Source organism: Spea bombifrons, chromosome 2, assembly GCF_027358695.1.
Source record: "Spea bombifrons isolate aSpeBom1 chromosome 2, aSpeBom1.2.pri, whole genome shotgun sequence".
Classification (NCBI taxonomy): domain Eukaryota; kingdom Metazoa; phylum Chordata; class Amphibia; order Anura; family Pelobatidae; genus Spea; species Spea bombifrons.
This window is the reverse complement of record NC_071088.1, coordinates 44,138,023-44,159,718: the sequence shown is the minus strand read 5'-3', so window position 1 is coordinate 44,159,718 and position 21,696 is coordinate 44,138,023. Positions and strand designations below refer to the sequence as shown.

The 21,696-nt window shown below is 43.2% G+C and overlaps 1 protein-coding gene across 1 annotated transcript; it reads right to left on the bottom strand.

Annotated features, from left to right (window-relative positions):
- Positions 1-14,725: 14,725 nt before the first annotated feature.
- On the bottom strand, positions 14,726-21,335 carry LOC128474519 (acidic mammalian chitinase-like). The gene is made up of 11 exons (XM_053456871.1): positions 21,247-21,335; positions 18,896-18,925; positions 17,980-18,181; positions 17,768-17,824; positions 17,522-17,687; positions 17,205-17,329; positions 16,965-17,088; positions 16,345-16,530; positions 15,625-15,744; positions 15,403-15,544; positions 14,726-15,081 (listed from the first exon to the last, which is right to left on the bottom strand). Exons 1-11 carry the CDS (start codon positions 21,269-21,271, stop codon positions 14,810-14,812), a joined length of 1,449 nt encoding a protein of 482 aa, XP_053312846.1. The 5' UTR covers positions 21,272-21,335; the 3' UTR covers positions 14,726-14,809.
- Positions 21,336-21,696: the final 361 nt, after the last annotated feature.

The window sequence follows — 21,696 nt, the reverse complement described above, 5'->3', positions numbered from 1 at the left end:
ATCCGCGCTGCAACAGCTGCTGTGCGCCGGGGTTTGTTGCCAGATCCCGGCGCGCAGCACTGAAGCCGCGCCCACCGCTGTCCGTGCCCTCTGAACCCGGAAGACGACAGAGAAGACAGAAGAACTGAAGAAGAGGAGCGAAGAGGAGGAAAAGAAGCTGAAAGAAGAAAAGAAAGGTAGGAAAGCATTAAGTGAGAGTGGATTGGTATGTGTGTGGATTAGTATATATGTGTGGATTAGTATATATGCGTGGAGTGGTATATGTGTGGATTAGTATATATGTGTGGTTTGGTGTATATGTGTGGTTTGGTGTATATGTGTGGATTGGTGTATATGTGTGGATTGGTATATATGTGTGGATTGGTATATGTGTGGATTGGTATATGTGTGGATTGGTGTATATGTGTGGATTAGTATATATGTGTGGATTGGTATATATATATATGTGTGGATTGGTATATATGTGTGTGGATTGGTATATATGTGTGTGGATTGGTATATGTGTGTGGATTGGTATATATGTGTGGATTGGTATACATGTGGATTGGTAAGTGTGTGAGAGTGATGGGTGTTATGCTGTACCATTTCCAATGTCTTTTTCATGATCTAATTATGCTCTAAAAGTACATCATAACTCCCATCACTCTATACTGTTCCATACAGTGGCAGAGCTGGGAGGCAGAGGCCTTGCACCCCCACTGCAGGACTCCTGAAAGGTAAGTGAACTTCAAAGAGGGAGAGGGTAGATAGTTAGGAGGGGGTAGTTGCGGCGGGCTTAAGGGGCTCTGCGTTAATGCGGCCATATAGGACCAGTCAGTCCGGTCCTGACTGGGCCTATTTTAAGGTGGGGGCCTGGAGCTGCAGCTCCATCAGCCCCTAAGTCAATCCTGCCCTGCCACAGGCGCGGTCGCAGTTGCTGCTTGCCCCGGCAACAAGGTAAGTAGGGTGAGGGAGGGGGGTGCAGTGAGAAAGGGCAGAGGGGGGTTAGATAGTGAGAAAGGGGGAGAGGGGATAGATAGAGGCGGTACATATTGAGAAGTGGGGAAGGGGGTTACATAGTGAAAAGGGGGAACATAGTGAGAAGGGGCAGATAAGATGGGGAGAGGGGGTAGTGTGAATGCGTATGAGAATGAATAAATGTGTGGATGAATTGTGTGAATGTGTATGACAATTAATGAATTCATGTGAGGATGAATTGCTTGAATGATTTGTGAGACTGCATTAATGAATGTGTTAATGATTTGTCTGAATGATTAAATGCAAAGATGGTACATGAAGGGTGGGCTTTAACAATAAATAAATAAATAAATAAATATGGGCTGCTCAGGCTTAAATGCCCGGGTCTATTTTTTGTCCCAGTCCGGGCCTGACCACAAGTAACCATACCTAGTACGGTACCCGGGGAAAGCCAGGGAACGCGATCCCCTTGCGCTTCACTGGCTCCCCAACACAGCCTCGGCCCTCTCCAAACCAGACCGAACGGCAAGCAGACAAATATCTAAACCAATATCGGACAAATGAACGCCGTCCTCCCGGAACAACCCCGTCACATCACCCTCCAAATCCCTATGCCTAACCACAAGTCCGCCCCGAAAGGCCACAAAACGCAAAACGGACCTGTTGACCTGCTTACGAGCCCGCTCAATACCAGCCAATGAATTGGCCCCACGCCAACGTAAACGGAGAACGATCTCGGACCAAACAAACACAGTCCCCGGATAAACGGCCCAAAGCTGAAGCAGGTCTATTGGCTATCAGCACCCTGATAGGAACCGAACATAAATCATTCCCACCGACATGCAGGAGCAGGATCCGAGGCACTCCATGAATCTGAACGTGGTGAGACACCTCCCAGGACACACGATCCCTACGCATACCTCGAAAACCAAGCCAACAGACCCTCAACAGCGCGGGATCAAGACCCAGCTGCCTCCCATTCGGCACACCGCAGAACCAGGCAGAGCCTGCAAGACAATAAAACGGCCCTTGCCCTCCTGGTCCATGTTGGACCTCCTAATGGCCAACCGGACACCCCCACTGATCAACAAAACGTCCTCAAACAGGAGGCCCCCGGGGACGGCCTTGCTGGGGCTCACAAGTTCCCCAAGACGGAGCGCACCAAAGAATGCGAAAACAAAAGCCAGCCTAAACAACAAGAACTCCTCCCGGGACACACAAGCCCTTTCCAAAAACGCCAATAAATATAAAAATAAGGTATAGGAAACTGGCCTCCTAGAATCCCGTCTAAATGCACCTCTCCGATATCCCCCCGTAGGGACTGACGCGCCATGAAGTGCTTAGTGAAATCAGGCTCCCCACCTGCCTTAAAATGGAAGGCCAACGCCGCCATCCTGCGATCCAGACCAGCCACCGATACCCCACTACTAAACCAATAGCCCACCAGCCACAACAGGCCCTCAGCCCTACTGAGACTCCGTTCCAAAGTAGCAGCCTCATCCCAAAACGCAGACCATTCACCCCAAACCTTGTCGTAAAAGAGACGCGCGGAAGGGACCAGGGAACGCTGCAAAAGGATCTCTACTCCAGCTCGCCCAGACTCCACATCAAAACCGGAAAATCCATGCCCACCTTGTCCGCTCCGGGCGCCAAAGCGAAGAATCGGTCCCACTGCAAACGAGAAAGGGAGTCCACTATACAATTATCAACACCAGGAACATGAGAAGCTTTAAGGCACATATTGAGCTAAAGACAACGCAACACCAATCTATGCAACAAGCGCAACACGGAAATCGAGGAAGAAGTGAGATTAGAAATCGCCTGAACCACTGCGAGGTTGTCGCACCAAAAACGAACCTGGCGATTAACAAGCCGCTCACCCCAAATCTCCACTGGCACCAAAATAGGAAACAATTCCAAGAAAGTCAAATTCTTAGTCAAACCCACCTGGGCCCAGCCATCCGGCCAGGTCCCAACACACCAACTACCCTGAAAATAAGCACCAAACCCCACCGCACCAGCGGAATCCGTCCACAACTCCAGGTCCACATTAGTGACCTGCTCCTCCATCCACAAAGACCGACCATTATACTCACGCAAAAACAAGTCCCACACCTTAAGATCAGCCTTCAGAGACCCAGTAAGCTGCACATAATGATGTGGGGCTGACACACCTGCCTTTGCCAACGATAAACTCAGTGAAAAAACCCTGTCCATTGGCATAATCTGAGATGCAAAATTCAATTTACCCAATAAAGACTGCAACTAAAGTAAAGTAAAGTAACCTTGTGCAGGCGCCGAAAACTCGCAACCAAAAAATGAAGCTCCACAACTTTCGCCTCAGGGAGCCTGTAAGACATATCAACCGAGTCAATTTCAATTCAAGAACACAGCCCCTCAGTTTTATCGGGCGCCAACGGGACACCAAAGAGGTGCGCCACCTGTTGCACCGTAGCGAACAAAACTGCACACTGGGAAGAACCCACCAGGCCAACGCACAAAAAACGTCTAAATAATGGATAATGGAACGGAGACCTGCCACTTCCCTAACAACCCACTCAAGGAATGAGCTAAACTTCTCAAAATACACACAAGAAATTGAGCAACCCATCGGAAGACACCTGTCAAAAAAAAAAACATCATCCCCAAAACACCCCAACAATTGAAAACTCTCCGGATGTACAGGAAGAAGCCGAAAGGCTGCCTCAATATCAACCTTTGATAATAACACCCTCACCCAATGAGCCGCCCTGTCAAAAGACGCATAAGAGACTGTACACAGCGCTGGGTCAATACCATCGTTCACAGACTGCCCCTTTGGATATGACAGATGATGGATCAACCGAAATTTCCCCGGCTCCTTTTTAGGAACCAGCCCCAACGGAGACACCCGCAAATCAGGAAGAGGGGAAGAAGGAAAAGGACCCGCCATTCTACCTAACCGAACCTCCTTGTACAATTTATCAGAAACAACAGACGGATTGACCAATGCCGATTTCAGATTACATGTCCGTGCAGAAAAACCTTCAATCCTAGACGGAATGCGAAAACCATCCCGAAAACCCTCCTCCAGCAATCGAGCAGCATCCCTATCGGGATATTTAATCAGTCACGGCAGCATCATCTCCAGCCGCACTGGAGTCACCCCGTTTTCCAGCACTGGACTTACTGCCCTTCTGCCGCTTGAGACACTTGGTAAGCAAGTGGGACACATTACAGCCGGAGCATTCTTGTTTAAAGCGACACAATGTGCCCCATCTACACTGCCCTTCATTAAACTTCCAGCAGTATCCTTTTTGCTGCCCAGCCGGCACCCCTGCACCGGAAGTGCCGGATCCCATCTGAAAAGGCTGCGAACCAGGCCGACCCGGCGTCATAACACGCAGCCACAAGGCTATATCTTTATGGTCCCAACGAACCCCAGGGCGCACAGCCATGTGCTACCTGAACTGCTCATCATAACGCAACCACGCTTACCCTCCGTAAACCCGGTACGCTTCCCCAATCGAGTCAAGGTAGCAAAACAATCCAGAACAATGCTCGGGCGCCTTTTGACCAATCACACTGGCCAAAATAGCGAAAGCCTGCAGCCAATTAGAAAATGTGCAAGGAATCAAACAGTATCGCCATTTCTCCTCATCCTCTTTTTTAGTGGCCTCATTCTTAGACAGCCGATCCAAATTAAATTTATCAAGAGGAAGGAGCGAAAATATCTCCACATACTCCCTCTTCCAAATCTTTTCCCTTACTTCCTGCTTCAAATGAGTCCCCAAAGGTGCCTCAAAACAGACATATATCTCCCCCCGGGCAGTGTCCGCCAACCGGACGGGATCAACCTCAGCACGTGAACCCCCAGCAGCCGGTTCAGCAGGAAGGCTGCTAGCGCTAGTAGGAACAGGAACCTGAACTGGCGCCTCCTGTCCCACGGCCCCAGACGGCACCCCCCGTGAAGATAGCACCAGGGCGCCAGAATTCAACCGACCTTCCGGCAACAGAGCCCGCTGCACCTCCGGGCGAGACCTGCCGCCCCTTCCAGACCTCGCCGGACGGGAACTCCAGCGCTTCGTAGGCCCCGAATGGGACACTGGACGGACCGGAGACGCGGGCGCCACTCTCCGGCCAGACACCTCCGGGCTCAGCATGACAGGTGGATGGGAGACCCTGGAACGGCTTGAACGCGACATCCCAGGGGCAGAAGAAGGACTAGGAGAGACTAGGAGAGACGCTCTGAAGCCACTCAACGTCGCCACCGGCAACATCCTGCAGCTCCTGGAACAGGGACTGCACACTAGACGCCATCAAGTACCTGCAAAAGAAAAGGTAAAATGCTCTTTAAAATAATTGCCCCTATAGTGCAAGACCCTTTAATATATACCCCCACAGGGAGGGCAATTACCCCCTCCCATCTGGCCCTGCACGTGCCACTAATTTAACACTTTCAGTGCCAAATTTTTGCCTAGTCATCACTTAACCCTTAAACCAGGAATTCACTATTGGTACCCCATCCGGAACTTAATTCATGGGGCCCCTCCGTCCAATTCTTTCCCTCCGGGGCTGTTCTTACTCGTAGTATATTGTGGGACAATGGCTCTTTTAACATTTTTCAGTGTTGCTGTTTAGCTGTGATTTTCTTCTTTCTCATTTCGTGCTCCCACACATATTATATATTGTTTTTTTTAAGGACAAACAGGGCTTTCTTTAGATACCATTATTTTATCATATAATCTAATTTACTATAAAAAATGATGAAATATGGTGATTTTTTTTGTAAAAAATTACTTTTTCTCACTTTTTAAACAAAATACTTTTAATAATCTGCAAAAACTAATGAAAAAACCTGCTAAATAGATTCTACTATTTGTCCTGAGTTTAGAAATACCCAATGTATTTATTTTTTTTTTGCTTTTTTCTGCATGTTATGGGTCAATAAGTACCAGTAGCGTTTTGCTATTTCAAAACCATTTTTCCCCAAAGCTGGTCATTCTGCCCCATGTGCTATTTAGGGTATCTTTGAAATTTACCGCATCAAACCATATATTTTTAAAAACTAGACACCCCAAGGTATTTCAAATGCTGGTATTTTAACCATTTCCCTGCACTAGTTCTACCACCAGCCTTTGTCAAACTTTATGTAATGTAGTATGTGGTAAGTATACCGCTCCTGGTATATGTCTGTATCAAACACAAGACGAAACAACTTGAGGTTGATAGGATTCCCTGAAGGTAGTGAAGGCAGGGAGCCAATTAAGTTTGTGAAAGAATGGATAAATTCTACTTTATTGAAAATTAAGCGAAGGCAGCATTGAAAGGGCCCATCGGGTCCCATTGAGACCACTAACACCTGGAAGCAACCCTAGAACGATATTGATAAAATTTATAAATTCTCAAGATCGGGACAGAATTCTTAGAGCCGCAAGGGAACAGCAGGAAATATTGTTCAATAACAGTAGAATTGGTTGTTTCCCTGATTATGCCTTTGAGACACAAAAAAAACGTATGATGTTTAAAAATGTAAAAAAAAGGCTACATCAAAACGGGATTAGATTTTCCTTGCTATTCCCCGCGAGAATAAGAGTGATATATAATGAGAAAATATTGTTTTTTGCTAGCCCAGAAGAAGTTACGGAGTGGATGGACGGACAGGGTCTAAAAGATGTAGAAGCAAAAGGATGAGGGAGCGTGGGCAAGCAAGGACTTTGCTAGGATTGAGGTCTGCTTCAGAAGGAGTTGGCTGATATGGGGGTTCGAGGGGGGTTCGGAAGGGAATTATTATTTTTATTTTTTTTGTATTATTGTGCTTTGTTTTTTTTGTGTTAAAGATATTGGATGAGTACTCGGATAGTAGTATGGAATATTAGGGAATTAGGGGAAAATATTAAACGAATGGCAATAATGGGAGTATTGAAAAATTATGCACCAGGGATAGTCGGATTAATTGAAACGCATTTAATTTACGAAAAATCTCACTTGTTAAAAAGAAAATGGTGGACACATTACTACCATTCCTATCACACCACCTACTCAAGAGGAGTAACAGTAATATTTCACCAAAACACTAAATGGGAATTATACGGGAAATTATTAGATAATGAAGGTAGATACGTTTTCTTGCACGGGCGATTGGAGAATTTAGTTTGTGTCTTGGCTTTTGTATACATACCTCCCCCGTACTCATCCGAGGTTTTAAAAGAATTGTTTGAATTTTGTATGTCTAGGGAAGGATGTCCAGTTTTGGTACAGGGAGATATGAATTGTGTTATGGAAGAAGAAATGGATAGAATAAGATTAAAAGGACCAGTTAGAATTCCGGGACAGACACCTTTGGCTAAATTATGTAAAGACATAGGATTAAGGGATGTGTGGAGAATTCATAACCCTGTTTGGGGAATTAATTAGGGCTCGATAGAGTTATAAAGGTTGGTTATTTACCCCGATGTATTTCTTTTTTTCAGAATCAAGGTTTATTGAGTTTTTGTAGTAATTTTTGGAGGTTAGAACGGGGGGGGTACAGAAGGAAAGAAGGGAGGGGGGAAAAGAGGGGTATACAAGTCCATACACATCGTCAGCATAGTAAAGCAGTAAATATGCAATAACCCGTGCAGGGGTCACAACGGAAACAGTATCAACAATGATGAGAAGAGACATGGCACTCCCTTTGAAAATTAACAAAAAGAGAAACAAAAGTACAGCATCAACGAAATCTCCAGAGTGTGTGTGGTGCAGAACAAATCATGAGTCAAGCGGAGACACATAAGAGAGCCAGTGAAACCAGGTGGCCGTATACCTCTCCCTTTGCTTCATAGAGACCACGGAGAGATCTTCGATCCTCCTAACGTCCTCCACCCGCGACATCCAGTCCCTGAGAGGCGGGGAGCAAGCCTGCTTCCAGTACAGGGGAATGAGACCCTTGGCCGCATCCAATAAATGACGCACGACTGAGCGCTTATAGTGTGAAATAGAGTGGGGAGTGTGATGTAAAAGCATAGGCAATGCTTGAAAAGGGGGTGGGGAGTCAGAGAGCTCTGAAATAACACGGTAAACCTCTTTCCAGAACGGCTGGATTCGGAGGCAGTCCCACCATAAGTGCAGCATCGTACCCACATCCCCGTCACATCGCCAGCATCTATCCGAGGAGCCAGGGAACATGAGGCGCAGCCTCTGAGGCGTGCGGCACCAGTGGGTCAGAATTTTATAGTTAGTTTCCTGTACCTTAGTTGCCCTGGAGCTTTTGTGTGTGAGAATAAAAATCTTCTCCCAGTTCCCAGCCGAGAGGTCCGCGACCCCCAGAGACTCCCAGGTCGAGCAGAAGGAAGGCCTCTCGAGGTGTGCGGAAGACAGAATGAGGGAGTAAAGCATAGAAACGCCTCCTCGCGGGGGGCGCGCACCCGAACACCAAGTCTCAAAGCAGGTCAGGTCTCTATGCAAGCACTGTCGGTTGGGAAGAGTGTTAAGGTAGTGTGTGACCTGGTGGTGCGCGAAGCGGTCAGACCAGGAGAAGGCAGCACCAGGTCGTAGAGCCTCCAATGTCACCACCCCCCCATCTTGCAACAGCTCACGGGCCCGGACGGGAGGGGGGAGCCCCATGTATCCTTCAGGTCCCCAATGACGACTCGGCGCAAAGTCTGGGTTGCCCCAAAGAGGCAACAGGGGCGACGGTGACAAGGAGAGTTTGGCCTTATGCCCAGTAGCCCTCCACACCGACAGAGTCGCTGACACAAGGGGGTGATACATCGCTCGACCCCCCACCCTAGGGCCCCAAAGGGCGTGCAACACCTCGCCCCGGGAGTCACCCAGTTCCAGTGCGACCCAAGGTTTCTGACCCGGACCCACCACGTTCCACTCCACCACGCGCAGCAGGTGAGTAGCCCGCGGACTTTGGCCGCATAAGTTGCGAGAACTTCTGCCTCGGGCTCTTATTCCCCAAATAAATTTAAGCACCGCGGACCGTAGGGAGGCAAAAAAGTCCCGAGGAAGGCTGATCGGCAGAGTCTGAAACAGATATAAGACCCGCGAGAGCAGGTTCATCTTCACCACGTTCACCCGGTCGATCCAGGAAAGATATGTGGACGTCCACCTCTGGAGGTCAGACGTCAAAGCAGACAATAAAGGAGCAAAATTTTCGCCGTATAACAGGGCAACGTCAGCCGTCAACCAAACACCCAGGTATTTCATCTTCCCAGGGCACCAACGGAAAGGAAAGCTGGAGGCTAGAGCTGGGACCTGCTGCGGGGGCACTGAGATATTTAAAATTTCCTATTTGGAGAAATTTATTTTCAGGGTGGATAGGGCGCCATAGGTGCGGAACTCCGCGAGAATGCTCGGCAGAGAAATCTCAGGGCGATCCACTATAAAGAGTAGGTCGTCCGCGTAGGCTGTAACTTTATGAAGCCCCCCACCATCCGAAAACCCCAGAATGTCAGGGCATGAACGAACCGCCTCCAAAAAGGGCTCCAGGCACAGTACAAACAATAAGGGGGACAGCGGACAACCCTGCCTAGTGCCATTACCAATCGATACTGGTGGGGATAAAGCACCACTCTTATACGGGCCGTAGGTGTAGAGTAAAGGGAAGCAATCCAGGCGAGCATGGAGGGGCCCAGACCCAGGTGCTCCAGGGTGGCCCGTAAAAACGTCCAGTCCACCCTATCGAAAGCCTTTTCGGCATCGGTGGAGAGGAACAACAGGCGGCGAGTCCCCGCCCCCGCCCTGTGGGCAATGTTAAGGAGTCTGATAGTATTGTCACGCGCCTCGCGACGGGGAACGAAGCTTGCCTGGTCGGGGTGCACCAGCTGTGGGAGGAATCCAGCAAGTCGCAACCCCAGGGCCTTAGAAAAAAGCTTGAGATCCGTGTTTAACAAGGATATAGGCCTGTAGCTTTGGCATAAACAGGGGTCCTTGCCCTCCTTATGGATAACGGTTACCCCAATGTATTTCTGACCAATCTGCGTTAGAAATAAAGATCAACACTTTAGAGGAGAATAGAGAGAGTAAGAGCATAAGAAAGACCAATTCCCATTGGCTGAATTTTATAGACAATGAAAAAATAAATAAACATTTGGAAGAATTCTTCACATGGAACTGGGAATCTGCCTTGGACTCTGTAGTCTGGGAACCGGTAAGGCTTTTTTAAGAGGGGAAATCACTAAAGCTAATATTAAAAAAAAAAAAAAATTTAGAAAGAAAGAAATGGATTTGAGGGAGGAAATAAAGAGAGCAGAGGAAGAATTTGTTGACGAGCACACGGAGGATAAGAAAAATAAATGGCAGGAAAGACAGAGATTGTTAAATGAATATTTAATGGAAAAAAGCAGAAATAAATCTTTTTTTTGGGCCAGCAAAGATTTCTTCAGGCCAGAAAACCCAGTAGATACTCGATGGCAATAGTACAAAATCAACGGGTTAAACAGAAAATTGTAGGAATTAAGGATAATATGGGAATATGGTGTACGGGTAAAACAAAGATAATAAGGGAGTTTCGGGAATTCTATTCGCTGTTATATAGATCTGAGCTGAATAAAAACAGGGTAGAACTGGAAGAATACTTGGATCAAATAAAATATCCAGAAATAACAGACTCACAAAGAGAAACTCCCCGCTTACCCAGGCAGAATTAAATAGAGCCTTACAATCAATAAGGGGGAACACGTCACCAGGAGGAGATAGCCTCCCATTTGAAGTTTACAGTAAATATAGTCAAGTACTTCTACCAGCCCTACTAAGAGTAGTTAAATGGGGAATGGAAAAAGGTCAACTCCCCGAATCTATGCGTGAGGCAATTATAACTTTAATTTTAAAACCTGATAAAGACAAAACAGAGATGGGGTCATATAGACCTATATCTTTACTCAATACTGATATTAAAATCCTTGCAAAAGCTATGGCCATAAGATTGCAGAGGGTAATAACAAATTTAGTGGGCGAGGACCAGTGTGGATTTATACCCGGTAGTATGGCGAAACATAATATTTAGAGAGTTCTAACTAATATTGAGCTGGGCCAAATGAAGGAGGGGGGCTCCCACTCTATCCTGTCTTTGGGTGCTGTCAAAGCCTTCGACAGGGTGGAGTGGGAGTTCCTTTGGGGGGTATTGAGAAGATTCGGCTTTGGTGATTATTTTATAAGAATGGTCAAATTACTGTATGCCAACCCGGCCGCAAGAGTCTCTATTGAGGGAAGCTTATCATTATCAAGGGGGACTAGACAGGGTTGCCCTCTCTCCCCCTTGCTCTTTGCCCTGGTCGTTGAGCCACTAGCCATCAAGATAAGGGGTGATAGAGGGTTTGGAGCTAGGGGGGAGGAGGACAAACTGTCTCTATATCCAGACGACATACCCCCAGAGTGATGGAGGTTATAAAAGACTATGGGGAATACTCTGGATTGAGAATAAATTGGACAAAATCCATTATGCTCCCCCTAGGAAAGGATGCGGTAACATCAAATAGTGAGGTTAGGGTATTGAACAAAGGGGAACAATTCAACTATTTGGGCATTCAAATATAGGGAAATCTGAGGGACTACCATAATTTAAATCTGAAACCCCTGATTAAAGAAATAGAGAAGAAGACTAAGGTATGGAGTGAATTTAAGATATCTAAGGCCGATAAATTTGTGTTAATCAAATCTATAATACTACCCAAGCTGGTCTATATATTTGGAGCATCCCCAATATGGTGCCAAAATTGTCTTTTTAAAAAAATTATTACAGCTTTCAACCCACTGATTTGGGGAAGGAAAAGAACCAGAATAAAAATGGAGTACTTATGCCTACCACGGGGTAAAGGCACAGGTACGTCTATAGGGGATTGAAGGAGTTAATAGAGAAGGGTGGAAAAATAATATTGTAGTAAACAGTATAGTCAAGTCCTGGAGACTAATCAAAAAAGAATAAGGGGTGGCGGACACTTTGGATAATGCACCACTTTGTGGCAATTTAAATTTTGAAGAAGAAATAGGTCAGAAATAAGAACTTTGTGGTTTATGGGATACACGAAGATAAGCGATGTATGGCAGAATAACAAATTCATAGAATGGGGAAAAATTAACGAAAGAGAGGGGATCAGTGCAGGCACATGGTCTGAACATATGAAGCTGAAAAGTATATTAACTAAATCAGTGGAAAAAGGAATGACAATTTGCGTTAACCGGCTTCAAAGATGTTCCAAAGAGGAGATGGAGGCAGACTGACCAGATTTGTTAAAAAAGGTTTGGAAATCATAAAACGCTGCTTGTACTTATTGCCCTATAACTTACAAAAAACAGCAAAAAAAACATAAAAACATTGGGTATTTCTAAACTCAGGACAAGTAGTAGAATCTATTTAGCTAGTTTTTTTACTTGCTTTTTTTAGGTGAGTAAAAGATTTTTCAAATAAAAGTAATAAAATGTGTTTTTTTTCAATTTTTCACCATGTTTTTTTAATTTTTTTATAGTAAATAAGATGATATGATCAAAATAATGGTATCTGAAACAGCCTCGGTCCCACAGGGTACAAAAAGAAAAAATGAGCCTGGTCCTTAAGGGCTTAATATCGTTTATCGACTTTGCTACTATAAAATCGGTAAGAGACAAAATAGTAGTTGCCCGAAATGTGGAAGAGAGGAGGCAGGTTTCCACCATATGCTGTGGACTTTTGAGAAAATACAGGAATTTTGGACGCAAGTCTATTTTGAAACAGAGAAGCGGCTTAATGTTAAAGTCCCCATTTGCTTGGAATACTGGGGGAAGACTCAGAAATAAATTTAACAAAGGCTCAAAGTAAATGTCTCCATAGGTTACTGTTTTGTGGTCGTCTTATGATTACTAGGAGTTGGATCTCCCCGACAACCCCGAATATTAAAGACTGGTTAGAAATAGTTTATAGAGATTATAAAATGTAAATACCGGCTTGTGGTTTGTTTTTTGGGGTTTTTTTTTTGGTTTTTTTTTGTTTGTGGGTTGGAAGGGAGGGAGGAAGTACAAAAAAAAACACTCCAATAGGTGTTCAGCAACATCTCCTGAGTGCAGTGATTGGGTTATTTTGGGAGGTAAAAGGCCACCTTTGTGAGGTGTGTATTTTTTGCCATTTAGACATCTGATCCTACTGCCCGCATTTACCATATTTGAGACATCTTTGAACCCGGCCAATTCAATTTACCCCGTCAAATCATTCATTTCATACATTTCATATAACTAGACACATATATAATGCCAATATTTTAACTCTCTCCATGCGGAAATTTTTGTGAAGATAAAGAATTGTACGACTTGCTCATTAAAAACTTTTTTTTGTGACAGTGGGGATTTTTCCATGTTACCTATGTGAGACTGTGAACCCCAGGGAGTTGATTGGCATGGCATCTGGGTACAGCTGCTATGCAAATTATACATATGGGCCCCTGGGGTGGAGCAATTGGAGAGCAGGGTGGGCCAATGCTCCGTTTCCCCATGCTGTGGAAATTCCATGCCGGGTTTTCCAGGAGGCAAGAAGTCTGCAGGATCCGGTCCGGGATTTCTATGAGGCCGGCATCAGGCACAGGTGCTGGACATTAAAAACCCCTGGAGCCTGATACTCAGGAAGACTGTTGGGGGAAGAGGAAGTTCCCTGTGCTCCCAGGGCAAGGAGAGGCCCTGAAGAAGACAATCCCTGAGCCAAGTGAGGCAATACCTGCCTGGACATTTTGTGTGCTGTCTGGGGGAGGTTTTCCAGAGCCTGGCGTAGCTGGGTCTGGCTGGGAGGTTGAGGTAGTGGGTGATTAGGCTGGTCAGTCTAGACCAGCATAGTTAAGTTAGAGAGGGCTCCAATTGGGAGCTAGGTTTTATTTTTATGATTTGGTTTTTGGGGTTTCAGCAATTAAGAATAAAGTGCTGTTTTGTTCAAAGCTGCTGTTCCTGACTCTGATTGCCCTAGAGGACTGTGCTTAGGACCCCTAAAAGTGACATGTATGGCCCTCATGCTATAGGGTTTGTCACACCATATTTTTTATTTATTTATTTTTGAACATTAATTTTTTTGTAATTGTTTAATTTTTTTTATATACTAATTACCCTGATTAGTGAGCTGGGCTCCATTGACCTCGCATGGTTGGATGCATTACCTGCATTCAACCTGCAGGAGGAGCTTGAGAGTTCTCAAGAGGGTCTGGATAGACCGGCGAAAACGCCGCGATGCAGCTATTTAACGGCAGCCTGTACACATGTACGGGCATTGTTGTTATCATGTTGCACTGCAACCCCGTACATGTACAGGCTTTGTCGTTAAGGGGTTAATGAAGCAGAACATAGATAGCTATGTATGATAGTATAAGAATTAAATAATTAATATTTATTTAGTGCTTGTTTATCCAATGACAAGAAGGAATTTTGTTCCCCATTGAAAGCACAACTCGAAAATTGCTGACATAAAGCTTTTTTGCCTTCTTTTGGATCAACAGCGGTTAACAAGAAATGGGAAAAGGGTTGAGCTTGATGGAGCTTTTTTCTTAACCTAAACTACTGTAATTATACCATATCGCAGAAACTGCATTGATATTTCACTATTTATGCAATAATATGTTTGAGTTGCATGTCTGTTGATACACAGAGTAAAAAAAAAACACAAAACCTTTAAATGTCTTTCCATGCACTAGTGCTCACAACAGAACACCTCCCAAAGGTTTGGTCTTACCAAGGTGGTACGTTGATGTAGCCTTGTCACATGTAATCACTTGTCAAATGTAATCCATTATTACATTGTTGCCATATTTGTACAAATAATTTGGACTTGACTTGGAATAAAAACAGGGACACTTGCTATGCTTGATATTTTATTGTACAAACCAGGGTTGTTACAGTGTTATCTTGGTCATTTACTTTAGAGCACTTAAACAATTCCAGATTATGCCCAGTTACAACATTCACAGCTTGGGTCAAAGACAAGACCAGCCTGGCAATGCTGTTGGTAGGTAATTCCATTTAAGCAGTGCCAGAAAGCATTCTTGTTTCCAGCCACTGGGTACAGGCCGCTTGCTTTGCCAGCGCAAAATCCACTGCCACCTGAGCTTCCACCAGAGCTGCTCCCAGAGCCACTGCCTCCAGATCCACTTCCAGCAGGAACTGTGGCTGGAGCAGCTGTAATTGGAGCAACCGGAGAAGCTGGGGGAGTACAACCTGCAAAAAAGCAAAAAAAGTATGTCAGGGTATTATAAAATATATTCGAGAGTAAAAACAATCTTGTTACTTTATGTTGCCCAAATATATGTCTACAGGATGAAAGTATATAACACATCTCTGCTATATCCTGTGGTTGGAAGACATTTTTTTAAGAACTCTCTCCAAATGTATCACACTCTTACTCAACAAATATTAATAACATAGCTACATTTAATCTATGGAATTGTGCATACTGTTTAATATTGCTCAGTTGGGTTATATTCTGAAAACCTTTTTTCACAAGCTACACAAAATTACTGCTATCAAGATTACACTTACCAGAGGCCTGGATGCCAAGGGTGTTTTTCAATGTGGTGATCAATGGGAACTTGCCCTGGTTACAGAATGTGCCAGTGAAATCATCCAGATCAATAGCCCACACCATGGCACCTGCAAAGTTGTTCTTCATCAGCCATTCTGCCTACGAACAGAATAAAACAAAATTTGTTAGTCCTTTAAATGTTATTGTTGAATCTTTATATTTTTAAATGTTGAAAATACCTTTATCTGGAAGCTCTTCTGATTGTCATATCCCAGCCACTCATTTCCTTGGTAAGCATAAGGGACATCTTCTGCAGAAGACCATTGATTAGTAGCTCCATTTTTCAAGAAAGTGCAGATCTGTGCAAAACAAGGATTGGGTAATAAAAATAAGTTCACTATTAATTTATATGTCCCACTGAGGCTGTGGAAATCATATGAACAATATGAAAATATTTAGAGCATTACACAAAAAGGGTTAAGAATAGATTAAACAAGTTTTACTTCAGCAATGCTACTAAAGAAACAGAAGCCTTAGCTGCAGAGGGATGTGCATGGACAACTTCAAGAGGCCAAGGTTTTTTCAGTGATGATCACAACTGTAACTAGCTAAATGTCATTTTCCACATCTGTAGATTAAAGGACCATGGGGGAGCCCAGCAATCCGCTTCCGTACCTGGACCATCTAAGCTAAATACAGATAGTTTGCTAGCATGTTTCTGTTGACATAATACAACTGGTAGGTTGGTAATTGATCGATTGAGGAACTTCAAAATACCTTTGATTGTTCTGAGCTCTTAGGTGAACAGAATAATTGATATGCTTGATTGTGTATGAAGCACAAATTATATTTAATACTAGGTTATGTAACCAGGCTTATTCAATGTAAGGCACTTGCTTACCATCATTACTTTTGTGTAACACAACATTAGGATGATACATTGGACTGCAATAACATACCTCATAGTATGCCCAGAATCCAGATTGTCTTGTATAAGGTCCAGCAGGGCCAGCACCAGAAGTGGGTGCTCCAATGGCAGTATTGGATGGGTTGCTCAGGATGAAAGTGTGTCCATAGGTGGGGAAGCCAACGATGAGTTTAGAAGCTGGTGCACCATTGTTAAGCCAGTAGTTCATGACGTAATCCTACAATGAGACAGCATGTGATTAGGTAGCAATGGATTCATTTTACATTGTGCAATTACATTTTTTATAACACACGTCACTATGCATCTTAAATACAGCCAGTAAATAAAAGCCTGTCTTTGCACAATGACACTCAGCATAGTATGATGGCTTTTGCAGGTCCTTAACAGGTATGTATGAACTTATACTAGCACATGTTAGTCACTTTGCCATTGCTCATCCACACCAAGTACCTAGATATGCATATATAATATGTGAAATTGGTAGAATTAACTGAATTTGGCTTTTTACGTACAACTGGTTATGTTGGGTTCCATTTAAATCCCTTTCAGCTGCTCTTTGCATTGCAAAGTTAAGTACAAGTTTTTTTTATTAAGTAAGTGTCTATTTAAGTATTTTTTTAATAAAGATAATCTAAAAAGATAGATACTAACAACATTCAAGTAGGAGTTGTATCCAGTGGCAGAAGGATTAGAGTACAATGGGCTGTTTTCTCCGGTGTATCCTTCCCATGAGCCATGTAAGTCATAGGTCATTACATGGAAGTAATCAAGAGCCCTGTGGGATATTGAAATCTGTCATTAATATCTTATGTTTGTAGGAAAGGAAACTTCATTTTTACAGTACAATTGATCCCTTCAATAAAACAAGCTAGGGAGTATCATCCTACTTACTGAGCAAGTTGGGGAATCTGGTAGCCAGACTGAATGTTAGAGATGCCAGCAGCCACGGCAGCAGTGACCATGAGCCTGGGTTTGTTTGTTTGTGAAGCTTCTGTTTCGAAAGCTGCTCTCATTTCCTGCACAAGAACAAAACTCACAGGTTAGCATAATGCCCTAGGAGACTTTTATCCATCTATCATATTTTCTATTAAACAATATATATTCACATTTCAGTGGATTGAACGTAACACAAAAACTATTGTACAGGGAAATAAATAAAATAAACACTGAGGATTTTCCTGGCAGACGGTTGTAATAGATTTTCTCACCTGAACCAAAGTAGTGAAAAGTGCTTTGTCCTGAGGAGTGCTGCCTCTAGATCCAGGATATTCCCAATCAATGTCCAGCCCATCAAACCCGTACTCACGCAGGAATTTGATAACAGAGGTGATGAATGTCTGGCGATTCTGTGCAGTGGAGACCATAGCTGTGAACCTGAAAAGTAATTAAATTATATTATTATTGAGTGAGATAAATATGTCTGAATCCTGTTCTTTTTATAGTTTGGTACTCACGGTGCAGTTCCAAAATTCCAACCTCCGATAGCCAGCAGGGTTTTCAAGTTACCATTCCTGGAATAAAAAAAATATATTATAAACTAATATTAGTGAAAAAAAACATTTGGGCAGGTGGTTGCCCCATATAAGTTTCCATGCGTTTATGTCTTGCATCTGGAATAGTTTGTCCCTATCTGTTAAACACTGAGAGTTGCAAATGTATCACTTACTGGTTCTTGAGGTTTTGGAAGGAGCTATAAAGGGTGACATCATTCCATTCAATGGTGGTGATCTGGTTATTGGACATTCCAGCGAAGGCATAGATCAAGTGAGTACAAAGGCATGGGTCAATGTTATCAGGCTTGAATTTCCCAAGACCAGGTCTGTACTGGGCCCAGTTGGTGAAGTAGCATGACAGCTCATAGGCAGAGCCTGTGTGGATCAAGGAGACAGAGGTAGCTTAAGTTAAGAACTTAAAACTGCTCTGTGTTTCTGAATGTTTATGGTGATTACTGTGCATAAGTAGGTAACTTGGTGTGAGAGGCATTAGTAGCAGGAAGAGGGAAGTGGTCCTGCCATTTTATGGATCTCTGGTCAAACCTCACCTACAGTATTGTGTACAGACTTGGAGACCCCATCTCCAGATGAATATTGACATTTTTGGTCCAACCTAACTTGTGAAGTACTATTTTATACATACCCTTCAAGCAAACTACAATAACTAAAATCAGTTAAGGCAAGATGTAATATGAATATGAATGACTTCATAATTTGTTCGGTAAATTGATATACTGTTTAATCAAGTATGTCATTTTGTATAATCTGTGCTATATAGACTTGCTGCTGGTCATACAAGAACCATGAAAGGTGTCATAAAGTTTTATTACAATGCTGCAAAAAGTCGTTTGACACCTTACTAATCTTCAAGCAACATTTGGACCATAGGATAGAAACTCTAGCACACATGCGTATTTCTATTACTTCTAGAATGTTAGATTTGTGAACAAATGCTTATTGTATACTTTATGCAGTTGCCAGCCTGATATAGGGCTAACATACCTTTAGGTGTGGTGAGTTTTAGCTATAGTCTGCTAAGTTACAGTAAGATTAAGGTTTATGGTTTCTGAATCTTTTATGGAGACTTACCTATTTGAGCATTCAGCAGAAGTGCTAGCCCTAAAGAAACATAAAAAGATATTATGAAGGCCTACATAATTTACCATTACATCATCATTAAACATTGAAAACATCAAACAAGGCTATTAAAATATAGGGTGGAGGATAATATGTTGCTCCTATGTAAATCAGGCTACGAAGATTCAGGGTAAGAGGCAAAAGATCCAAATGACAATAATGTTGACAGTTCACTAGAATCTACTAATCATCTTTTGCCTGCCTCCATAGTTTTCATTCGTTTGGTTTACTCATAGAAAATGGTATCATAAGGACCAAAAATGTATCCACAAAAGATAACAAAAAAGAGCATCAGGGCTAGACTGGGAATACAAACCAGCCCTGGAAATAACTGAATACCAGCCCCATATTTCATGGGCATACGGCACATGTGCGGGATCCTGGCTTAAATTGTTTTTACTTCAGAATAGAGATAAACCCTGCATTAATAAAGTATATTTAAAGAACAAATTATTAATAAATAAGATTCATATGAAAACACAGTCCTTAATATCATTGTGACCCATGACATATCCCTTACGAAAAATTACTGCAGTTTTTTCTGAAGTAATACTGCAGCTTTTTGGACATGAAAAAACTGCAATACTGCACTTTTACTGCAGTATTACTGCACATTTACTGCACTTTTACTGCAGTATTACTGCACATTTACTGCACTTTTTTTTTATATTGCAAACCTACAGTTGTACTTCAAAGTACTGTAGCTTTATTGCATTTGTACTTCCATACAAAAATAACTGCAGTACAACTGCAGTACAGTGAAGTACAAATGCAGTAAAACTGCAGTAAATGTGCAGTAATACTGCAGTAAAAGTGCAGTATTGCAGTTTTTTCATGTCCAAAAAACTGCAGTATTACTTATTATTTTGTAAGGGAATAGAATGGGTTGGGACTATCTGGGAGAGCGCCATTATAGTCCAAATAATTCTAAATAATATTTTAAGTATGAATTTAAGCATTTTAAGGTTACCAAAATAAATTATTGAAAAAACAGTTATTTAAAACACAAAAATCACTTTCACTGTAGATATTAAATAGGCAAATAAACTTGTAGTCCAAATGCATGGATGTCCAAGTGTATCAATGTCCAAGTGTATCAATGTCAGAGTGGCCGTAGTTGTTTTTGATTCTGTGTGTAATTATGTATGTAACTGTAGAACTGCTCCTAGCCATCCTCATACATAAATATTCATATAAGTCATATCCCCCAACCGGCATATTCATATCTACCACCATGATTTCCACCCCAATTATTATCACCCCATATTGCACCAAAACCACCCCCTCCATCTCCATACCTAGCATTATTTCCCCTTTATACCCTCCCTCCAGCTTTCCCTAATCCATATTTTTTGTTACCTTCTTGTCCCCAGCCTTTGAGTCTGTCAGTCTGCCTACAGGTCTGCGCTGCGGTTTTGCTCTTCGTGTCTGGTCGTCAGTGTGTCACTGGATATGTATTATCCGTTGCGCCACTGACTCGCAGATGCACAGTAAATGGGAGATATGTGCCTCAAAAGGCTACCCATATATACACACACTTACACTGCCCTTACATATGCCTGCCCATATGTATATCAACATAGACTGCCCTTACATACACCTGCCCCCCCACACATATACACAGCCCCTTACACCTGTTTACCCGTATACACATATATACACTGCTGTATATATGTCTGCCCATACATATACATTAACACTTACACACAAATTTACTGGCTAACATTTGCCCTTACAGCATCCCTTTCTCCCCATCTCCTACCTACCTTTTTCTCCCCATCTCCGACCTACATTTTCTCCCCATCATCTAACCACCCCGTCTCTTACCTTTCTCCTCTTCTTCTCTAGTTCTTCAGTGTTGTGAGAGCGCAAGGTCTTTCACTTCAGACTTATGCTTTGGTGCTCTATGGCGGTGGGGAGATTGATACCGAGTGCTGGGATATGACGCCATGTACCAGCATGGGCATCAATCACCGGTGCGTAGTGCTACAAAGCCCGGAAACCGAGGTCCAAAGTGACTAACCTTGCGCTCTGTGCCTGCTACCCAGACCAGCCCTCGTGGAGCCTGGGTGAAGTGCACCACTGCCCTCGGTATGGCCCCAGGTCAGGCAGCAACTGGGGAATTTCCCAGAATCCCAGTCCAACCCTGGCACCACAAAATGATCCATTCTCAATGGAGAATAAATAAACGAAAATAATCTCATTGCGTTGCTTTAAGCAATGACTTAAGACCAGTTTGAAAATATCAGTTGCTGCTATAGGAATGAGTGTCTCATAAATCCTATGAATTAGACTGAACTTACCCGTGAGGAGGATAAGTTTTGCCATTTTTGCCTCTGTACTGATTACACCTCAAAAGACTTGCCTTTTATATAGAACTCTCCTCCCCTTTCTCATTATCTAGCTGACACTGTAACACTGCAGAAAAAAAATAATAAGTTTGTAAAAAGTTCTTATTTTACTTTACTTAGTAATATTGTGATTACAATGTAACCAATTAAATTAAGATAACCGCTTTATATATTGGTTTTGGACCGTTCAACTGACCTCTTTCTATTGCCACTATGAGATAATCCAATAACTGAAATGGCCACATGCCTTTTCTATACCAAACAGCCTCACGATCTAATAGTAGTGACCTTCCTCGGTGTTTAATCTACTTTGATTAGGCCCATGTGAAGTTGACCCAAGGATTGCCAAAAAGATAAACTAAAATGGAAATTAAATAATCAAGCTGTCCAGGGTAGATAAGT